Source organism: Papilio xuthus, unplaced genomic scaffold, assembly GCF_000836235.2.
Source record: "Papilio xuthus unplaced genomic scaffold, Pxut_1.1 DF825946.1, whole genome shotgun sequence".
NCBI lineage: Eukaryota > Metazoa > Arthropoda > Insecta > Lepidoptera > Papilionidae > Papilio > Papilio xuthus.
In genome coordinates, this window is record NW_013532703.1 from 11,683,720 (window position 1) to 11,704,980 (window position 21,261).

General features: G+C 36.4%; 2 protein-coding genes across 6 annotated transcripts in view; one reads left to right on the forward strand and one right to left on the reverse strand.

The window, feature by feature from the left end:
• grh (grainy head) overlaps positions 1 to 6,420 on the forward strand; it is a 90,288-nt gene extending 83,868 nt beyond the window's left edge. For 4 of the 5 annotated variants that reach the window (XM_013320940.1, XM_013320941.1, XM_013320937.1 and 1 more), the window contains 6 exons: positions 1,327 to 1,383; positions 2,104 to 2,202; positions 2,295 to 2,629; positions 2,846 to 3,047; positions 3,622 to 3,686; positions 4,061 to 6,420. In XM_013320940.1, coding sequence (XP_013176394.1) covers positions 1,327 to 1,383; positions 2,104 to 2,202; positions 2,295 to 2,629; positions 2,846 to 3,047; positions 3,622 to 3,686; positions 4,061 to 4,202 — 900 coding nt within the window. In that variant the 3' untranslated portion in view covers positions 4,203 to 6,420. The remainder of the gene's footprint in view (positions 1 to 1,326; positions 1,384 to 2,103; positions 2,203 to 2,294; positions 2,630 to 2,845; positions 3,048 to 3,621; positions 3,687 to 4,060) is intronic. The other variant, XM_013320938.1, reaches the window with a different exon arrangement.
• Positions 6,421 to 7,824: 1,404 nt separating this feature from the next.
• Positions 7,825 to 18,298, reverse strand: LOC106124635 (delta and Notch-like EGF repeat containing weary). Its single transcript, XM_013321497.1, has 11 exons — positions 17,715 to 18,298; positions 15,013 to 15,224; positions 14,465 to 14,637; positions 13,821 to 13,939; positions 13,008 to 13,161; positions 11,745 to 11,993; positions 10,100 to 10,242; positions 9,296 to 9,400; positions 9,044 to 9,146; positions 8,703 to 8,899; positions 7,825 to 8,500 (listed from the first exon to the last, which is right to left on the reverse strand). The coding sequence occupies exons 1-11, from the start codon at positions 18,219 to 18,221 to the stop codon at positions 8,288 to 8,290; spliced, it is 2,175 nt and encodes a 724-aa protein (XP_013176951.1). The 5' UTR covers positions 18,222 to 18,298; the 3' UTR covers positions 7,825 to 8,287.
• Between the last annotated feature and the right edge of the window lie 2,963 nt (positions 18,299 to 21,261).

The window sequence follows — 21,261 nt, forward strand, 5'->3', positions numbered from 1 at the left end:
CGTCGTAAAGAAATAGCCGCAAGTAAACATTAAATTACCTCTGCTATGAATAAATATGCACATATATTAAAAAGGACATATTGTAAGTACGCAACGGTCATCTTTTTTTAAGAAGTTAAAATGTGGATCATGATTTTATTGCGCTAATTAAGGATCAATTTAATTGAAACTTGTCTCCATATTGGGTCGAATAGCTTTGTCCGCGCCACAAAAAATGATTACTGCACAACGTACAAAGAATCCCATACCTCGCAGAGAACGCGCTGCATCGCAAGCCATTATTATTATAATTAAACTAGCATTACCGTTTTTACACAAGTTTTGCTCTCTTTCTTAATTCTTGGGAAAATTTATGTTAGCAAAAAATAAGATCTCAACATTACAAAAATGAATTTCTTTAATTAATGTAAATATTACTGGACATGAAACGTCGTCGATAAAATAAAACTTTATTATTTATTTCGTATGGAAGCAGCGCGGTATTCTAATTAACCTTTTTATGTCGGCGACGCTTATTAACGTTGATTTCCTCGCTACCATGTTGAGTGCAGAGGCTATAGTTGCTATAATATAGGAACATGGAAGCACAAAGACAGTTTTATGAATATATAATGAAAGTCCTTCGCGCAACCAAAACCAACGTGAAAGACCATTACGGGAGTCTATCCATGTTACCGACGCGACGCCGACTTAAGTCGTTAAGCATTTAATTACATGTGTATGTTATCATTAGAATTCAATAGTAACATTGGAGCTTAGACTAAAAACAATACAGCGGAAATTGAACGAGCATTTTAATACTGTGAGAAACTAACAAAGCTGCTACTGGTCGATGTTAATATCGTCATATATTATTTTTGCATTGAATCGATAAGTATCATCGGTAATTATTAATTATTACATGAAAGCATGGCGGACGCAAGCCGTTTGCGAGCGTAAATATGCGTTGTGACAGTGATCGGTGGCGGTGGCATCGGCGTCCAGTAAAAACGCAAGGGGCGTCATTTGCATAGAGCGCGGTAATGAGTGGCGCAACGTCGTGCGATTCCTACCGACCGGCTACTGCATAAAAACCACCCTACACTGTAATACAACGCACTTCAATGAGTTTCATTAAATCCATCCTGGTTGTTAAACCTTTTTGTATCGCCGGAAGAATTCATCACGAGACAGGACGGTGCTTGGTTAACCACTACCAGTTGCATTTATCAAAATACACTTGTTATAATTTAGGTTTAAATACTTATTTTATACTGTCAAATGTAAATTTTTGAATTAGATTATATTACCAGTTATAATTTTCATGTGTATATATATTTATTTCAGATCAACATTGCAGTGCAGTGTCTAAGTACGGACTTCAGCAGTCAAAAGGGCGTAAAGGTCAGTAAATACGAGCAGAACTGCTTAAAAAAATTGCAAATATTTTGTTTTACAAGTAGGAACTCTATTACACATTTCACAAAACTACGATATTGAAAGTAGTATGTCAACGATTATCTAATTACAGAAACGTATAGGTAATGTTGTTTTATAGCGAGATATATTAATTAAACACTTTACTAAAAGTATGCAAATTAAAGTTACGATGAGACTCCGTTGATCAAGAGGTCGGTAACCGTGTTGTCGGCGACGTTCGATAAGCGTAACGCGACATTATAAAAAGGGTGGGTCGATACTGCGTCAAAAGCGGTAGCGGGAGCGAGTAATGTTAGCGAAATCTCCGCTGCCCGCTGATCGCTCGCGCTGGCACCGTACCCAGTGACGACGCTCGACCTCGAACTGACGCAATTAAGACGTTTTAACGCAATTCGATTCAGACACGTGCATATTTTTCCTTATTCGTAAATTTATCGCAATTATCCCTCGTGAACGTTTATTAAAAAAAAACTGTTTTTGTTAGAATACTAAGATAACCGTAGATAAGCGTGAAATCATTTTAGTCAAAATAATTTGTTTGAGTGGTTCTCTAATTGTTTATGGTGACCGATAAATGTAAGCTATCTGAGAAAGCCGCGCTAGTCAAACTCCACGTGTCCAACTGCTGTTTAAGTATTTTTATGTAAAATTTTGAAATATGTATTTAAAATGATAATTTTGCAGGGCCTTCCACTTCACATTCAAATCGACACCTTTGAAGATCCGAGAGACACGCAAGTTTACCACAGAGGATATTGCCAGATAAAAGTGTTTTGCGATAAGGTAAGGCGAAATACCTATTGTTATCAATGATTATTTTTTGTTGCGATAGTTTTTTCTATTTTTATTTCAATGTGTCATTTTAATTGTTGAAGGGCGCCGAAAGAAAAACGAGAGACGAGGAGAGAAGAGCAGCGAAAAGAAAATTGTCGGCCACAAACAGAAAGAAGCTCGATGAAATATATCACCCGGTGACAGAACGTAGCGAGTTCTATTCGATGGCGGACCTCTCGAAACCTCCAGTGCTGTTCAGTCCGGCAGAAGATATTGATAAGTTAGCCGGAATGGATATTCAAGGTTTCTACGGTCACGACGAAGCAGCTCTAGCGGAGGCCCACCTTAAAGGAGCGTCGCCTTTCCTTCTCCATGCAGCGAAGCCGCAAGTTCCAGCTTTGAAATTCCACAATCACTTCCCGCCCGACGCCCCTGCGTAAGTTATTCAATTAATCAATATACTTATTTCACCGACTGAACAACCGGCGATTTCGCGCAACAGATGTTGATGCAGGCTGTACCATCAATTGATTTTGTTACCCACTTTACCTTCAAAAACTTATGTTTAATTACTCGTCACTTGTGATTTTTCAACCCGAATTATCTTGCTGTTTTTTAAAAGGATTAATAAATTTGATTTTTTCCGTTGCAGTTATCGATCAGATGTGGGCGGATTGTCACCATACAGCGACCGCAAAGACTCGCTAGAACTGGAGGGCGTGCTGGGTAAGCGCGCACGCACCGGCACGCCGCCACTCAGCGAGCGCGTTATGCTGTACGTGCGCCAGGACACCGACGACGTATATACGCCGCTGCACGTCGCGCCGCCCACCACGCAGGGCCTCCTGCACGCCGTGAGTCCCTCTGCCTCTTACCACACACACTTGATACGTCACATTGACCAGTACTTGCAATAAACTAGTCAAAGTTACGGATCAAGAATGCAGCCGCCGTCCGCGGCGAGCGAGAAATAACCTTGGTGATGTTAGCTAACCGCAGAGCACGAATGAGCGATTTGGACATTGATGTCTTCTCGGTTACTCGTGATATCGATATTCGTTTATGAACGTATTACTTTAATCGAATGTTAACGTAAACGAAAGGAATCGAGACGCTTCGTCAGCGCCGCGGGTGCCGGGGACGCGGGTGCCCGCCGCCCGTCGCCCGCGGCGCCGCGTAACCGATGTGGCGCTTCATAACCCCGTCTAATACTTATGACACACGATCATCATAACTGCATGTTGTAATTAACACCCGCGCGGCCGGCCGCCGCAGTGGACCATTCGCGGGGTCCTCGCGAGTCTTCAAAATTGTCCTTGCAAAACCACTAGACCGGTTACTGAGCCAACGTCGATCCGTCAGACGAGACGTCTCGGTTTAAAAACCAAAGGCCCATTGTAATTTTGTTTGTTTTTTGCTCATTTTCAGATTGAGAATAAGTACAAAATTTCAAGTTCGGCAATAAATAATCTTTATCGAAAGAACAAGAAAGGGTAAGTGGTTTTCATTGGCGTCAGACAGTTTCTTGAGTACATACCGGCCGCCTCGCGTTATAATAAGGCCTCGCTTGTCCTGAGGGCGCGCCACTAACTTCACAATGCTTGATTTACGAAATGTCCCTTTAATTTTATCGCTTTGATTATACCTACATATTAATTTGATTCCTCCATGCAAAACTGACATTTTTATAATTTTAAATGCACTAGAATTATTTCTCACATTAATTAATAGCATTTTAATAATACAAATAGCATTTAAATTACAATAGAGGATAATATATTTTTTAAACTTTATTTAAAATACTACAATATCATTTTACCTATTAAAATCAATAACTTATAATAAATGTCGACTAAATATTTTTTAGGATTACGGCCAAAATTGACGACGAGATGCTGGCATACTACTGCAATGAGGACCTGTTCCTGCTGGAAGTCCGGCCGGCGGGTGCCAGCGAGGACGAGCCCCTGTACGACATCACGTTCGTAGAGCTGCCGCTCGACCACTAGCGCCGCGCCCGCGCCCACTGGCGCCCGCCGCGCTGCGCCCGACGCCCGCCCACACTCGCGCCGCACCCTCGCCTGACGCTCCCGGACGGATCCTCTCGTCGCTTGCTCAATGCGCTCTCTACTAATGTTACATGTATACGTGAAATGTTTAATTTTTATGGTCATCTGTGGCGGATTATGCGAAGGGTCGTCTTAACATTCCCATTAACACTCATAATTTATATGATAAGGTCTCAAAAATTGTCGATCTCAGATTGAAATTTACTATTAAGTGTTTCATTCACCATACTTTGTCTTAAATACAAACCGAATGTCACAAATTGTAGTCGGTCGTCGTTAGAAAGACGGGCGCTAGAGGGACCGACTTGTAAATACATACATATTTTAGTACCTTATGAAATTACAACACATAGTGCGACAAATTGGCGATAGCAAGTAACATTTTGATGAGTCAGAACTAAAGTGACGTGTGACAGTTGTAATGATATTGTTTAATACATATGTATGTTACATGTTAATGAGAAATGATCTGCTGCGTAGAGGAATTGTAACGTGCGTGCCATTCACTCGGTTATCATTCTAGATTGTAGTTAATGTTTCAACAGGTACCTTTTAATCTTGCCATGGTGATAAAGTAAGAAATTCTTGTCACAAACATTTTATAACATGTAGATAGTTCGTTCATCTACAGTCGATAAGGAATATAATGTGCCTTTGACGTAAAAATAATGTTATTTTTTATTATAAGTGAGTTAAGTCAAATTAAATGCCATCCACTTTGTTAAGTTTTATAAATAAGTTTGCTTTTATAAGCTCGCTCAATACAATCATTTAGTAAAGTTGATATTAGTTTTAAGTTCAAAAATGTTCAGAAATTCCGTTCTTAAAGCCATTAAAATATGTAATTTGGATTATTTTTTTACAATATCAACTTGCCAAGATTTATGGCAGTCGATAAACGGAAGCAATAAAATTTAATTTTTAATTTATGGACGAGATAGAGGCCCGACAGTCACGCCGTGTTGGCCCCGACACATTTGTTTTAATAGTCAAAACAGTCACAAAGTTTAATATGCAACAATAACATAATAATTGTGGGGAGTGGTATGTGTACGATTTTAGATTTTATTAAATAGTTTTTTTATTATTTTAATATTTTCGTTTTCATTACGTTAGTAATCGAGCCATGAGGACACTTAAGCATCAAGTAAGAACCTGACTTGCATTTTCGTTGTGACTTATTCTTTAGAAATTAATGTTTAATGTTTTAGAACTAATATTGCATCATTTTCATACATATCCGTGAATGTAAACTGAACCTATTGATCAGTAACGGAAAATATTTTTCAAATTATTCTATTATTCTAAGCGTGTTTTTCCACCGATTTATTCGAAATTCAGAACCAGGTTCTGTTTTCACAAAGGGATTGGTCGCAGACAAAGTCGCCCAAGATGTTGTTAGAAGTGCCTAGTGCGGACGGTTCGATTAACTGCCATATTATGACATAAACTAGATTACTTACCTTAGTTATAGAGTTTAAGTATAGTTTGTTACATTATGATCAATTTCTCAATCGAGTATATTATAATCAAATCTAAGATAATGCTATTGATACTTCTCATTATAATATGTATTATTGTTTTTTATATGTTGAGCTGCAATTGCGCCGCGTTCGGTTTTATGCGCGCAAACAAATTGTTATCTTCCAAGCAACTTATATTTTACACACTCGTTAATATATCTTCACTATTTTTAAGTAAATTGAAATCTCTCTATATGAAATATAATTGTTTTACTTTAACGCATCTCATTGCTCAAAGTCTGCATTTACGTTTCTCGTGCGAGGCGGACTCTAACATTGTTTTATATTTTACCTACTTATACGTATCGATGTAATGATATTTATTTATATGTACTTATGATATAAATTGTGCAGCTTTAATGTTTACTTACAATGGTTTTAGATCGTGATTTTGAATCTCGTCATAAGTCACAAACGTCAGTAGCAATAGCGTAGAGCCGCGTAGGAGTTGCGTAGCGAGCGCGTCCGCGAGGTGTCGTCGGCAGGCGGCGCTCGGCTGTGTTGTGCAATGTTTAAACAGAGTTTAGTGTAGAAAAAGCTCGCGCCTTGACGGCCGAGTGGAAGAGGATGGAGAGATTGGGGTATAGTGGAGTGGCAGCGCGCTCTGCCGGCGCGGCGCGGACTCGCCCAGCAGATAGTCACACTAGTTATGATAAACATCATGAAAATGTTTGCGCATTTTCGTTATTAAATTTTACTGTACTTAATTTTTAATCGAATAGATGTTACGTTATTCTTTTATATGATGATTATTTGTAAGTTGTCATAAAAATATTATTAATATAATTATTTTTATCAAAGTTTATAATCTAAATAAAAATGTTTTTCTTCAAAACATCCGAGGTGTTTTACTATGAGATCCATGAAGAAGAGAAAGGCCAAACTAAGACGAACAATGTTTACACTAAAAATTATTTATTGACTCGACATATGGTCCATTATTATCCCTTGATCGCCAGCTCTTCTCGAACATTACCTACGTACACATATGTCTACATTTATTAAAAATAAATTATTTAACTTCCATAATGACTTTATTTGCTTATCATAATTTAACAACAATTTACCACATATGTACACCGACAAGCGATACGAGAATGTTTCGAAAGCAGCACAATAACATTTATATTTTAGATAAAATATATCTATAGAGAGAAGCAAAGAGAACGATTTTATTATTCAAGACTAAATACCTAATAGAGTAAGTAAAGTAACTCCATAGACAGAAAATTGTTAAACTACATTGAAGATCAGTCAAATATTAAAACGACATGTACATTAAATAATTATCGTAAATAAAATACACTTTCTATCCATCTATGAATTTCTAAATCTTATTCTCGAATTAACGTCAAAAAACCTTGTATCTTGTAAAATTAAATGATTTTGTAACCTTACTTAAAGATGCAAAAAATAAACATATTAAATTATAAATTAAAATTACCAACTGTTTATTATTTAAATGTAATAGAAGATATATTGGTACCACGGCTAAAATTATAACTAATTTAAAATTTACATTAATAAACCTAAATCAACTAAAACACGACACACTATGTGCACATTAGATCTATTTTGAAATTATAATATAACAATTTTCAGTTTTATAATATTTAATAAATTAGAACAACTAATTTAATTAGAAAATAACATTTCAGTTACTTAATCACTAGTTTTTCTAAATTAATATAATTTCAGATCATTAAACTATTATAACACGAGAGACGAAAATGGTTGGAAACTCAGTGTTAAAAGGATTACATTTTGTCAAACAAAGCACTTTGCTTTACATAAATTTAGATAAAACATATTTTTCATTATCTCCACATTTCTTTTCTTATAATGTTTGATCAAAAAGTACGGGATATATTTAAGAATTATTTATTTACATTTTATATTAGCATCCACTATGTATGTTTACTAGTAAGCCATACCCCAAAGAAATCGTGATCTGAGCAAAGTTTATTTACCTTTTTCTAAATACTAATATCATACCTAACGATATTACGTTGAAATGTTTTGAAAGCAGCAAGCAAACATTTTGAAATATTAATTTTAGCACAAGCTTTAATTATTGAAAATACTTTTTAATAGTTTTATACAATTGTTAGGGTTAAAAATTTTCGATATCATTGAGTTAAAGAGTAAAAACACCAGCAATATTAAGACAGTGCATAGGCACATTGTGATACCATGATAAAGCGATTTGATTCCATTCGCAACGGCCCTGAGGTAGAGCGAGAGTGTCAGTGGTCAGACATGGGACACTATAATGGTAAATGCCGACAACAATTACTAACGAATATATGATTTACAATTTAATTAAAATGTAACATTTGTGGTACATTACAGGTAGAGTGAAAGCGTAGACCGAAAGACAATCTTGCGCTTCCTTGATCGTAAGTCCGGTGCTCATTTAGTAGCGAGAAGCGTTAAGTTGTACACTGAACATTATATTTGAATCTTGAACCGCTCCCCGTCAGAGCAGTTCAGGAGTGATGGCTATTGTATGAGAGGCGAGCTCTGGCTGTCACTGAAGTCGAGCGTGTAGTACATGTCAGCGGTGTCGAGGGGTGCAGCAGGTGGTGCGGCGGGGGGCGCGGACCCGCGCTTCTCCTGCAGCCAATGGTGCGGCGGCCCACTCTCCGTCACACGAGACAAACGCGACAGCAGACGCGCGTATGTCTTATTCACGCGGCAGTGGCATGCTGTTACCTGGAAAAATAGTTTTATAAGTTAATACAAAAATAATAAAGAAGAAAGAAGGCATCACTTTAGTAAAAACAAAGAAAGTTCACTGTTGAAAATAATTAACCCTCGAGCTGTGGTTGATGTTTACGGTTATATTTACTTAATTTATTTTACGTGTTTAGCTCCTATAACAATTTAATCAAGATACTACAATATGAGAACATACGACAACTCCAACAATAGCAATGGCGGCGCCAAGCGTGCCGGCAGCGATGTAGACGTTGTGCAGACGGTCATGGTAGAGACCGAGCGGGAGACGCAGCTCTCGCACACCGCCCGCACGCCCCTCAGACCGGATACCTGACTCTCCCATGCCCATCTCTCCCACCTCGCCCTCCACCACCGGCTCCAGAATGAAATCCTCTGAAATATATGTTCAGCTTGCTTCAAGATGTTTAATGGTGTCTATCGACTAAAACGGAGCACTTGTGTTATTCTAACCTGTTTGATTTACATACTTTACGGGTTGTATTCTATAAAACTGTGACATTGTAACATATAGCTAACCTTCGCAAAGTTTCCCCGTATATCCTGGTCGACAGGAGCAGTAGAAAGAGTTGGAGCTGCTCCAGCAAGTGCCGCCGTGCGCGCACGGATTATTGTCGCACGGCTGCAAATATTTCAACAATTATGACATAATTTGTTTAGATCCTAAATTTTACTTAAAAAAAATTAAACATAATGAATGTTCCTATGTTATTTAAGGGTGGTTACCGTTCATAGTATGATTATTTCTATAGGTTAAAGACATAAGCTGACCGATCTGGGTGGTACGTTGCAATCGATGCACTCGCAGGTGTAGGAGTTGCCGCGGTCCACGCAGTAGTGGTTCTCCGAACAGGGGTTCGGCGAGCACAGGTTCACCTGTATTACATTAAACGTCCTCTATAATACAACTAGAAAACAATAAACCTAATCCAGAACATTAAGTGTTTAGCTATAAACGTAAAACAAAAAAATATTAACATTATTTTATTGTCATCATTCATTTTTAGGAGATTTAAAATGAAGATTTTATTGACGCCTGATTCTATTTCTATAAATATGTTTCCTACTAAATTCAGACAAGTTACTAAAAGCAATTGCATGTTTGCTTTAAAATATTCATTATTTAGTGTCAAAATAAGTGCACATTTATTTCACTCGTCGCCTAAAATGGCGGTGTATTTGAGAAGGAAATATGCATTGACTGTAACTATTTTTTTATTTAATGAATGATTGTTTGTATTTGCGGCTATATTGTTTATAGTTGCGACGAGCGCAATTTTATCTTGTCTGGGTGCGGTCAATTAGCTTAGAATAGACACGCTGCCGTTTTCTACCACTTATCAAATGCCGGTAGTACATTATAACATATTCAATCAATAAGTCTTTTTCAAAATTATGTATAACTTAAGGTACACTTGCACATATTACATCGTTACGTATTTTATCATAACAGTAATAATGTGTTATAATTTCTAATATTATAATCAAACGTTTTATATATCAAATAATATTTATACATCTATTAAAAATCTTCTAAAATGTACAAAGATATACAGAGGATGTAGTGTGGGGTACCTTAAGCTGGCAGGCGTTGCCGGCGTAACCGCGGCCGCAGGCACACGTGAAGCCGGCCACGCGATCGGTGCACGTGCCGCCGTTGAGACACGGCGACGACTCACACTCATTGTACTCCACCTCGCAATGCTCGCCTGTGTACCCTGAAACAAATACATGCTATTTTTTAAAACAGAGTTCTTGAACCGACGTCCTCAATCGTACGTTAATCAAACAGATAATGTACCAATACACCAAAAAAATTGGTTACATAAGTCCGATGAATTAAATGTGTCTGGAATCACGATCACGATGAATGGAATGATGCTTTAAGTATAAAGGAATCGCCTGCTTTGAAAAATAATATTGTTTTAAGAATAACTCTTATACTGCCTATTTTGTACAAATAATTTAGTAAATTGAAGGATGAATGGGAAAATGCTAAACAGCCCGTGTCAATGGAATTGAGTGTATAAATGTATGCATTGTAAATTGGTTCGCGCGCTCGCCGTGTTTATTCTGTGGCCTGTGGCACTCGGAATGCTCACCGCTAAGTCAACCTCGATGCTATTCTGCAAATATTGATTGTTCTGGTGTCAGTTGATGTCATTAACTCATTAACATTGCCCCAATGATGATCTTCAATACACGAATATTAAAGAGCATTAAAGACTATTAAGAGCATGTTTCAATCATGTCAACATTGTCATGTATATTAGAAACACGATAAATGTATAACAAAGGATTTCTCAATCTCCATTGGATAAAATTTTCTGGGTTTTATGTTTGAAAGCCCCTTCGTACACAAGGCTACGTAAATCTTCGAAACTAATATTCCTTGCGTCCTTGCGACACGAGTATCGCGTTGCACGCGCTCCGTACACATATTGTTGATTCGTCGACGCAAGTCGTCTATTCTGTAAGTACTTTTTACGACCATCTCGACAACCAGGTTGCGAGTAACTTTGGTGACTAAAGAAAAAAATATTAGCGACGCATGCCTATGTATGAAACTCTATGAAATTGTTTTACATAAGTCGCTTAACGACAAAAATCCTCGCGTTTCGAAGAGACCTACGACTAGGGGTTTCATTAGACACGTTTAGGCAATTGCAAGCGGAGTCGTACGGGCAACCTTCCAAATATATACGTTTGGAATAAGTCGGTCATAATTTCAAGCGGCCGCTTTCGAATACGAGATTACTACGTTATTAGAGGATTTACAGTGCCGTACCGCATTCATCTTTCAACTCTCCCCGTTTTATTTGAATAATACGCAAACAGACCTTTGATTTAAATGTTTTGAATTGAGAATCTAAATGGTAAATTGAGTTCGAATTCAATGTTCAATTGAATTCTAACGGTGTGGTCTGTTAAAAGCTTATTATAATTGAATTTAATTTAAATTATTATAATGAATATTTATTACATAACTTACATAATGGAAAGTAACTTTAAGGATTACATTAATAATACTATACGCTATATTCATATACTACCTATGTTTTACAGGAATTTAAAATGCTCCAAGCTGCTGAAGGACATAACCAATGCAATTTTTCTTAATCTACTATCAATAAGATTCAAGTGATATTTAAAATTAAAAATATGAAAGTATCATATACCTAGTTTTAAGAATTTTAAAGTTGACATCAAAGTAACTTACCAGGCTCGCAGAAACAGCGGTAGTTCTGTCCGTGGTTGGCTTGTTTCTCCTCTACGCAGATGCCGTGGGCGCAGGGCTTGGCGGCGCAGGCCTTGCTGACGGGCAGCTCGCACTGCGGACCCGACCAACCTGACCCACACGCGCAGTGGAACGTCGTCGACCCGTTGACAGCCATGCTCATACACGACCCTCCGTTTGAACACGGTGCCGAATAACAAGGATCCTTTTCACATTTTCTACCGGTGAATCCTATATTATGAAAATAATATAAACTAAAGAGTAAAAATCGATGTTCGACTTAATTCTTAAAAAATATTTTCCGCATCGTAAAAAATAATCACTAATGAATAAACGGTTGTATGTAAGTACTTAAACCTATTAGAACTTGAGCTTAACAGCGATAACAGGCTAAGCGTGATTATAATTTATTGCATTCTAGACCAGATTGCTGGGACCAACGGTTAAACCAGCCCAGTAGCACTGTGGCGCCGAGAATAGATACCATCTAAGGGGTCACCTACATTCGTTACTTGCAGTGAACATCACTTATCGCCCTGGATCGGCGCAAAACCTTGAGCTATTGAGCCACGCCGCTTCTTTTTATTGCCCTATCTCACTTCACTTACATATTAGATGAGTGCAGAAAGATAAAGCGATAAATTTTATCGCTTTATTACATTTTTCCAAGTCCAATTTATATTCAAATCTACAAGACCAGACGAAGACAATAACTAACTTAAAATATTTTTTTACAAATATGGTAAATGTATTAAAATGCAAATCAAGTATTTTTAGTGTCTAGAACATAATATAGACTCAATTTATATTTCATTTATACCGCATAGTGAACACGACAGTGTAAGGAACATCGCCCGTCTTACAATAATATTATTCAAAGGCACGTAAACTCCGCACAGTACGCTAGACTGCTAGGCTTCATTTCGTATAAAAACAACTTCACAATATCACAGTAAAGTCAGTTCAAGACAGTATCTTTCTAAAACAAAAGCTTATAAATGTTTTGTTTTTCTAATTTTTATATGAGAATAAAAATGCAAAATTCTTAAAAAAATGAGTAAAATTTTACATCGGTAAGTAGAATCGTGGAATTAGAATTGAACCGAGACCTAATTTTACAAGATTTTATCTAGTTTCACCAGTTCCGATGTTAATCTTCAAATCTTGCAAATTAAATTTGATTAACTTTTTCAGATTTTGACTCTATAACACCGCGGGATTTAATTCATAAAATTGTATCGTTACCGTAAGGACAGAGACAGTGGAAACTGGCGCCGTTGAGCGGCTGCGTGAGATCGACGCAGATGCCGTTGTTGAGGCAGGGCGAGGGGCTGCACGCGGCACGGTCCTCGCAGTGCGGCCCAGCGTGTCCCCGGCAGCATTGGCATTCGTAACCCTCCTATAATATTATACAGTGTCATGATAAGTATTTCCACAGTAAGCCAACAGACTCATTTAAATCTATATTATATTCCTTGAGTATGCAAATTTTATTAGATGTTCTATAAAGCATTTCAAAACAAAGCAAAATATGATGAAAATTGGAATATCCATAGAATAACTACATATTAGCTTAATTAAGAAGCAAACGGCGACTTTAAATCTATTTCTTACCGATATTAAATTAAGCAAATATGTATAATAGGCAGACAATATCCACTTTATTAATTGGATTATTTTCTAATTTAGTCTTCTATTCCTTTTCTTATTTCCCTAAGTGGTCTGAAATTTAAATACCTACTCGTATTTCACATTACAATATTCTCGTTTCAGGTTCAGGCAAGAAATCCCAAGGGGTGAGTGAAACGGAGAACGTAATACAATAATAGAGCTAAGCGTATATATTAAGTACAATTTGCTCCGCGACCGCCACCGTCCCCCACTACACGAGTCGGGAGTCAAGTTTCAAATCCTATAAACACTGGTTACAGGATATACTATAGTGCCATATTGATACATGTAGGGTGCCATTTTAACATGAAATTATTTTATAATGTATACAAAATACACAAATTACGATATTCACTTATTATCTGTTAAAAGCAATTCGAATCTTACCATAGAAACATTCGTGTAGCACACACCGTTACCCGAACACTCCTGCGACTCGCCGCAGTTATCAGACTTGACTGTCACCTTCAGGCGAACGCACTGTGAGCCCCAGTTCTCTGCTACAACTGCAGTCAAAAGAACAAACGCTATCGTTTATGTATCATCCATATGTATCACATCCAAACTATTTATGGACCTATAATATAGCCTACCAATTAGCAAACATTACAATGTCCGCTTGAAAATTAAAAACCATCACCGTATTTGCAATTTTCATGTTACTTGGTCAGACATTATTCCGTCTTTCTCGACGTAATCATCAAATATACTGATGTATATTGCGTGAGGGGAGGTGGGAAGATATATTTTTTACATTCAGCTGCGGAAGACATCCATAATTTTTCCTTTGCTGCTTCCTTCCGATTGTACCGACGTCACGCATATTTCTTTACATGCATGATTTACTTATTTATTATACAATTCCGATGAATCATAACTTAGTGTCTGATTGTAGTAAAAAGAAATGTTAATACTAAGGCATGTCATTTTATTATTTTTAATTTAATTCAGTAGTTTAAAAAAAACAATGTTGGTTGACGAAAAATACAATTATTCGGTATTAAATTGGAAAAAAATCATTATCATTTTACCTATGAGCAAATTGACACCCTCAGTAAGATCTTTATCGTAAAGAGTGAACAGTTTGGCGCCGTTTTCATCGAGTGGCGTGATATCGAGGAGCATGCCGTCGGTGACGTCACAGTGCAGGTGTCCCTGTCTTGTCACCTGGTACACGGCGGGCTGAACGGAGGCGCGGTGTGCTCTGCAAAACAATTCTTCCATAAATGAACTTATGTTATGCACCGCTGAACATCGTAGGCGGAATGTCACGGGTCACTGCGTAATAAAGCATCGTCTAGGTATAATCGAATAGATAGATTGCTATTTTCACATAAACTTTAACATAAGTCCATATATTATATTTAGGTCATCCTTTGTATGGCTGTAATTTTCTAGCAGTGTGATTAATATATGTTTGGAATAGGTTTTTGGTGCCTTAGCGTCTGAATTATTTTCAACAGAGAAACCTCAATTAATAACTAATTAAAAATATTGAACATTATTACTAAAAATATTACAAAATATTACTGTTGGGACTGGCAATTATATACTGTACTATTACGATGTTATGGCTGACCTCTGTGCTGCATCGATAGAATTTGAATCTTCAGTGTCATTGTTGTTGGCGACGTGAGGTGCAGAGTCAAGGAGCAGGGGGTCGGCGATACGGACTATGAGGATGTCTCCGCTCTGGATGTCCGCGGTACCCTCCCACGACACCACCACGGGGGGGCAACCCTCCTGGCCTGCGCCCCCTCCCGCGTTCCCGGCTCCGCACTCCTCCGACATCCGCACCGCAAACACACAAACATTCATTATAATGTCAACCAACATAAGTCACAACTGGGCCCAGTTATGGCCACATTAATCATGTTTTTTCATCTATTGTAGCTTTTGTCTTTTTATTTATTATCACAATTCTAGAGATTATATGAATAATAAAATGATATACATATATATTTAAGTGTTAAAATGGGACATGTTGTAACAATTACACTGTTATGCATAAAAACATTCATGGTTGAATTGCAAGTATGTGTAATATATCGCAGTATGCTAGCTCGAGTTATGAAAATCGACATTGAACAACTAACGGTCAAGGATACAAGGAAACGACATCTACTCAATGCCAGAGAAAACGGATTCCAAAATAACAGTTTTTGTATTGAACCCTTAACCCAATCGTCCAGCGAAAGCTCGTGAATGAATTGTTTAAAGCTCTACCCTTGAGGTCTGTTATTACCATAATGAAATAACTCAAGATTAAGCTACGACAAGTATTTTAGCTTGATTGTGCAATTGTTTATTTAGAGTAGTTATGTTTAGAAGAGTAGAGAGGTGTCCACTTTTACGGTATGCTACAATATACGTGTATCATAGAGCAATAACAAATGATTAAGAAAAGGGTTCCAACCAGTGAAGCAAAAAATTTTCCCCCATTTCTCTGACGCTAAAGCGATTTATGGTTTATGTATTTGACCTCGGCGTGCCCCCGCCGCTGTCACGATCAAACTTACGCAAACAAGAATATTATATTTTCTCTGAAATACGCTTTCCTTAAACATAGCGTCTACCGGAGTTATTCACGCTCGCTCAACTTTGGGTAATGGGAACGTGTTTCGTTTAATGTTTCGTATACTTTTATATTATACGCGAGAAAACATTTATATTTTAACACAACAAACAACAAATGTTACATTATACATTTATGTCTTTGGGTTTCTTTACGTTAAACTAAAGAGTAGTAAAAGTAAAAGTACGGACACGAACGAATACCATAGATGTCATTGGATCGGATCAGTTAAAAACGAGAATGTGAGATTCTTTAAAATTTTACTTTAATTAACACAAGAAAAGGTTTTTTATGTAATGAAAATACTTTGAAACTATCATAATATATTTTGCATAAATATTCTAGCATAATTTTCAATGAGAATGCGAAATTATTTTATACCATATGCCATTGTTTCTTAATATTAATTAGAAGTAAGCATTTTAGTGCTAATAAAAACCGCCTACTCATTTTCCTCTTGTACTTAGAATCCACTCAATATGACCTTTTCTTCATTGAATTACTCACACACAAACTTTTGTTATAAATCTCGTAGCGCTTAAAAGTGAATTGTTATAGTTGTTAAGTTGTCGGGCTGCAAGCCAACTAACCAATTAGTTATCAAGTCGCCGACTGTCTCACATCCAACATGGCCACTTTATCTCACTACCGTTGCGATCAATAAAGACTTCTGACCTATTCTATCCTTTGCAACGTATGGACTGGGCGTGAAAAACTACATGTAAGTACTAAACCTGTATCTATAATCTACGGTCTAATTCAATCTAATTTAGAAAGTCAAAGCTAAACGATGTGTAGAATAATGACGTATGATTATTAAAAAGGACCGCATACTATATAATAGGGGATAGCATATGTCCAGCCATGGACAGACACAGTAGTACTAACAAAATCCTAAAAAATAATTATCCTAAGAAATCTAAGTATATTTCCGGTCATCTCACTATTTGAAAAAAAAGACACCTTACATTTTTTACGATTTATGATGACTACGTTCTTAAAAAAGCTTTTTAAAAGAATCATAAAAAGCTTTTATATGTCTTGTTTTCCTTTTATATTTTCAGCGATGGAATAAGTACTTACTGTAAGATATTTTAACAGGAAAGCTTTTACAAGACCCGTCGAAGTTTTAAGTAAGTTATTGCTAGTATCTGTCAAGTGTAACTTTAAAGTAATAATAAAGTTCTAGATTGACTTCAAAGTGTTTATAATTCTTAATAGGTTTTAAAAGATTTTTAACGATTACTTCCCTGATCAGTTTGTTAGTTTTGATTTAGTCTCATTAAATTTCCCTGCGTTTGGCAGTAAGAGCGTGAAGATTCGTGAACAGCATTTAAGTGTGTCATAAAAGTTAAAAGTGCTTGTGAGTGTCGCGTAACTTAGGACTAAATCCTGTCTTAACAACCGAGAAGCCGTCACATTCAACTGAGATTAAGAGAGTAACTCAAACCAGATTTTCCAAGTTTGTAACTTATAACTTTCTACACGGTTCACAAAGATTGTTCTCTCGCGACCGTCGTGCAATAGAATTTTGTAATCTTGACCAAAATATTATTTTAAAATTTTGTAAAAAATTCTATTTATTTAATTAACAATCTGTAACCTTTTTTCATACAATGTGAACTTTAGTCCAGTGATGTTATTAATTGAAAACAAAGCAAAACTAAAACACAATTTATATTTATACTTTTTAGTACATAGCTTACCGTTACTGGTAAATTCAGTTCATGCGTCTCGTTGCCGCGCCAGAGGCGAGACTCGTGCGGCAGAAGGGGCAGGTCGCAGTCTGTGGCCCCCAAGTGATCTTGAAAGCGCGCCCGGGAACGCGCGCCGCCACTAAAACCACTAGAAGTAGTGTTTAGCTTTTGCTTTCTTGCACTTTTCGTTACGCCCTTTGTTTTAGCTATTGTTGGAGCCTTTGTATTGGTCCGCATGGTAGTTGTGTTCTCGCTGCTCGCGCGTTCTATTGTTTCGTTTACGTTGGCTTTTGTTGTCGAAGTGGTAGACGATGGAGATAGTGTAGAGTGTAATAGCTTGCCACTCGATTGTGTTGAAGGCGGTTCTGTGGCGAGTGGCGCGTTTGTTGTCGCTTCAATTTTGTCCCTTGTAGTTGTGTAGTTTACGCCTGTTGAATTTTTGCAAACAACGACCTTTAGGGACGCCAAGAAAATTAGCGACATCACAATTAGTTTCCGCTTCGGAAGATTCTTCATTTTTATGTCTTTGCGGGTATCGTATCGTTATAGTCTTCAAAATGCTTTTTGTAATAAATAAGTTTTGCAATTATTTTAATTACCTGTTAAAAAGAAAGAATTTAATTTAGTTTCACTAGGGAACACTACAACTTTTCTATTTTTAATTATTGTTGAATCGCTTATGACGTATGACATGCAATACACTTCCATTTCTCTGCAACGCGGGTAGAAATACAAATTTTGTATAGATTTGGATAAATAGGTACGTGATTACTCATTTGACTTTTAATTTGTTGTTCAATTGTTTGATTTATAATAGTCTTAAATATTGATTATTCCATAATGTAGTGAACAATCATCACAGTTTTTGCAGTCACCCTAATCAAAAATAATTAATAATTCAAATAAGAACAAAATTTTAAGTGCGTACTTATAAAATTACTTTGTTCTGGAGATTACTCGTAAATCCTCCAGACATTGTACGACGTGTTCTACAATATCTCACTAGCAGTCACCTCTAAAGTGAAGGAGCTGTTCTTATTATCACAGACAGAAGAGCAACCTCTTCTCAGTCAAAACATCTACATAATATAATTGGCCCGGCGGCGGTGGGCCGTAGGCCGTGGGCTGTAGAGCCCTCGCTTCGATGGCGACCCTCTTCAAATCAGAGGACACACTCCCCGTCAACTTCGTTTAACTAATTTACATTTATAACGAATTTCTATAATTCAAATTCATTATTATATTTACGGTCATATTTTATTTCTATCTTATTTAATATTATTGCGTCCAAAATTGTAAATTGATGTAAAATGGCGATATTATTTATGGTATGTGACAAAATTTTAAATATACATGTAAAATTTATTTATCAAACTACAATTGGATACTTTTATTATCACTCAGCGAACGTGTACACTGACAACAAACTTTTGTAAAATAATTTGAAAAGTTTGTCGCTTTCAAAACTCTAACAGCTTTATGCGAGGCGACAATCTACGTGTTATTTGTAAGCAAAAAGGGCAATAATATTCATGAAAGTTTAAAATTGATATGATATAATGATGAACTTTACAAATGTTTTGTTTTTCTTAATAATAATAATTAATGTGTACTTACGTAAGTTTTCACTTCATTGATATTACTTATTTTTTGTCAATATTATTTTTATCGATTTCGTTATACGCGTTCGTACACCGCACAGGATTAAAAGGTAAAGTTCATCTCATGTTGACATTAAATGCGGATTGATAATACTTATTGCATCACATTTATATTTAACACAAATGTACGTATTTTAAACGATTAAAAACAAAACAGTACCGTGCACATTTGGACTTGAGGTTAATTTAAGTGAATTTAATATATTTGCCTTAAGGATAGAAATTGTTATTGTGGTATGAAACGCGTTGGGCGGGCGGCGTAGACCGCAGCCTCCGTGGCACTGAGGGCGGCTTTCCGCCACACCCCCGCAACCCCGCGCTCCTCACTCACCACCCCGCGCCCTTGGCACCCGACACCTTCGTGTCCTTACACATTTTCTCTCTGTACCCTCACCACGATAATAACAGAGCAGAACAAAAATAACTAAGCGTTTTACATTGGGAATAATTTTTCCTGTTTATTTAATTCTATTGTCAGATCGTCTTCATATTTATTAGTGTGAAATTAAGATAGGCTGATAATAACTATTTGACATTAAATGTACGGCATTATTGAGGCTTAGACGATTCTGTTATAACTGATTTCTAGCCTTAACGGTAGTCCTGTATAGCACTACACAATTTTTTAGGGCTCTAATGTTATTATAATATTTTAACATTACCTTTTTTAAAATAAAAAATACTACATACTTATTAAAATTGAAATGAATTTTCAGATTCTATATTTGCGTATAAAATTTAAGCAAACTGTGTAAAGGTGGAAATATAATTTATTTCAAATAATCTCGGTATCGTATTAAGAGCTTTACCAAAATCCGCTTATTTTTTAAAAACCTTTCGGTCGCTTTGGTTCGCTACATTCAACATTAATTGAATCCGCTATAAATATGTTGTTGCAGTTGCTTACCTAAGCGAGAAAGATAAGAATCGCAAATGTTGTATTACAATATTTTAGCATAGAATAAAAGGAAATCAAAAAATTCAATTTATTGACATAAAATATGATCGGCTGACTTTTACTCTAAAATTTGCCGAGAAATTTAAGTTTAGACATAATTTACGTAAGTATTATAATTAAAATGTATTTAATTTAATGAGTGTTTTGCTTTAAAAAGTTATGAGCAGCATGATGTAACGTCCAATGTATCGCTTTAGTTGTTACGTAATAAACATTGAAGTGGAAGAGATTGGCTAACAGCCAGCCGGCCTAGTGACGGTAATCTCGCGCGTGGATCCAACACAGCCTCGAAAATATTCTCACTTCGCAATCCCCATGGAGAACACTCTCACATCGCGCCCCTCGTGCTGGCGCCATTCCAAATTATCGACATAGAAGCACCACCTCATCGCATTTCTGCAGATGCACGTCCACTCGATAAACTTGTCAAGTTGTACTAGACTTTTCAAGATAGAACATGTTTTGTTGTGGTTAATAATATACTGAGTCCACGAAGCTTTATTTACAATTTTAAGTTGATACAAATTTTCACTATATTCGCTTCATTTTGTGAATGCGGTACTAAGCCTTGTTAATCAATTTGTTACACTTATCAAGTTGTTTCGACTTTTTAGTATAAAACAATGCAATATAATTGATTTGAAACTTCTTTACTATTATTTTGAATGTTGCGAATTTATTTAGCGTAGACATGCTACGGTGTAGATTAAAATGTATACTAGAAGATAATAAATTAGAGGTAGCACTTTTATACTTTTCCTACTTATTAAATCCTTAATTCTCCTTGTATTACTAAATACAATATGAGCATAATTAAAAACGAATGAAAAAATTAGGTTTCCAAACAAAAGTTGTTTAAATATGTAGATTTTTAAAGTATCTTTTATACTCTATAAAGTAATAAATGACGTCAAAGGGCTAAGTACATTATGTTTGT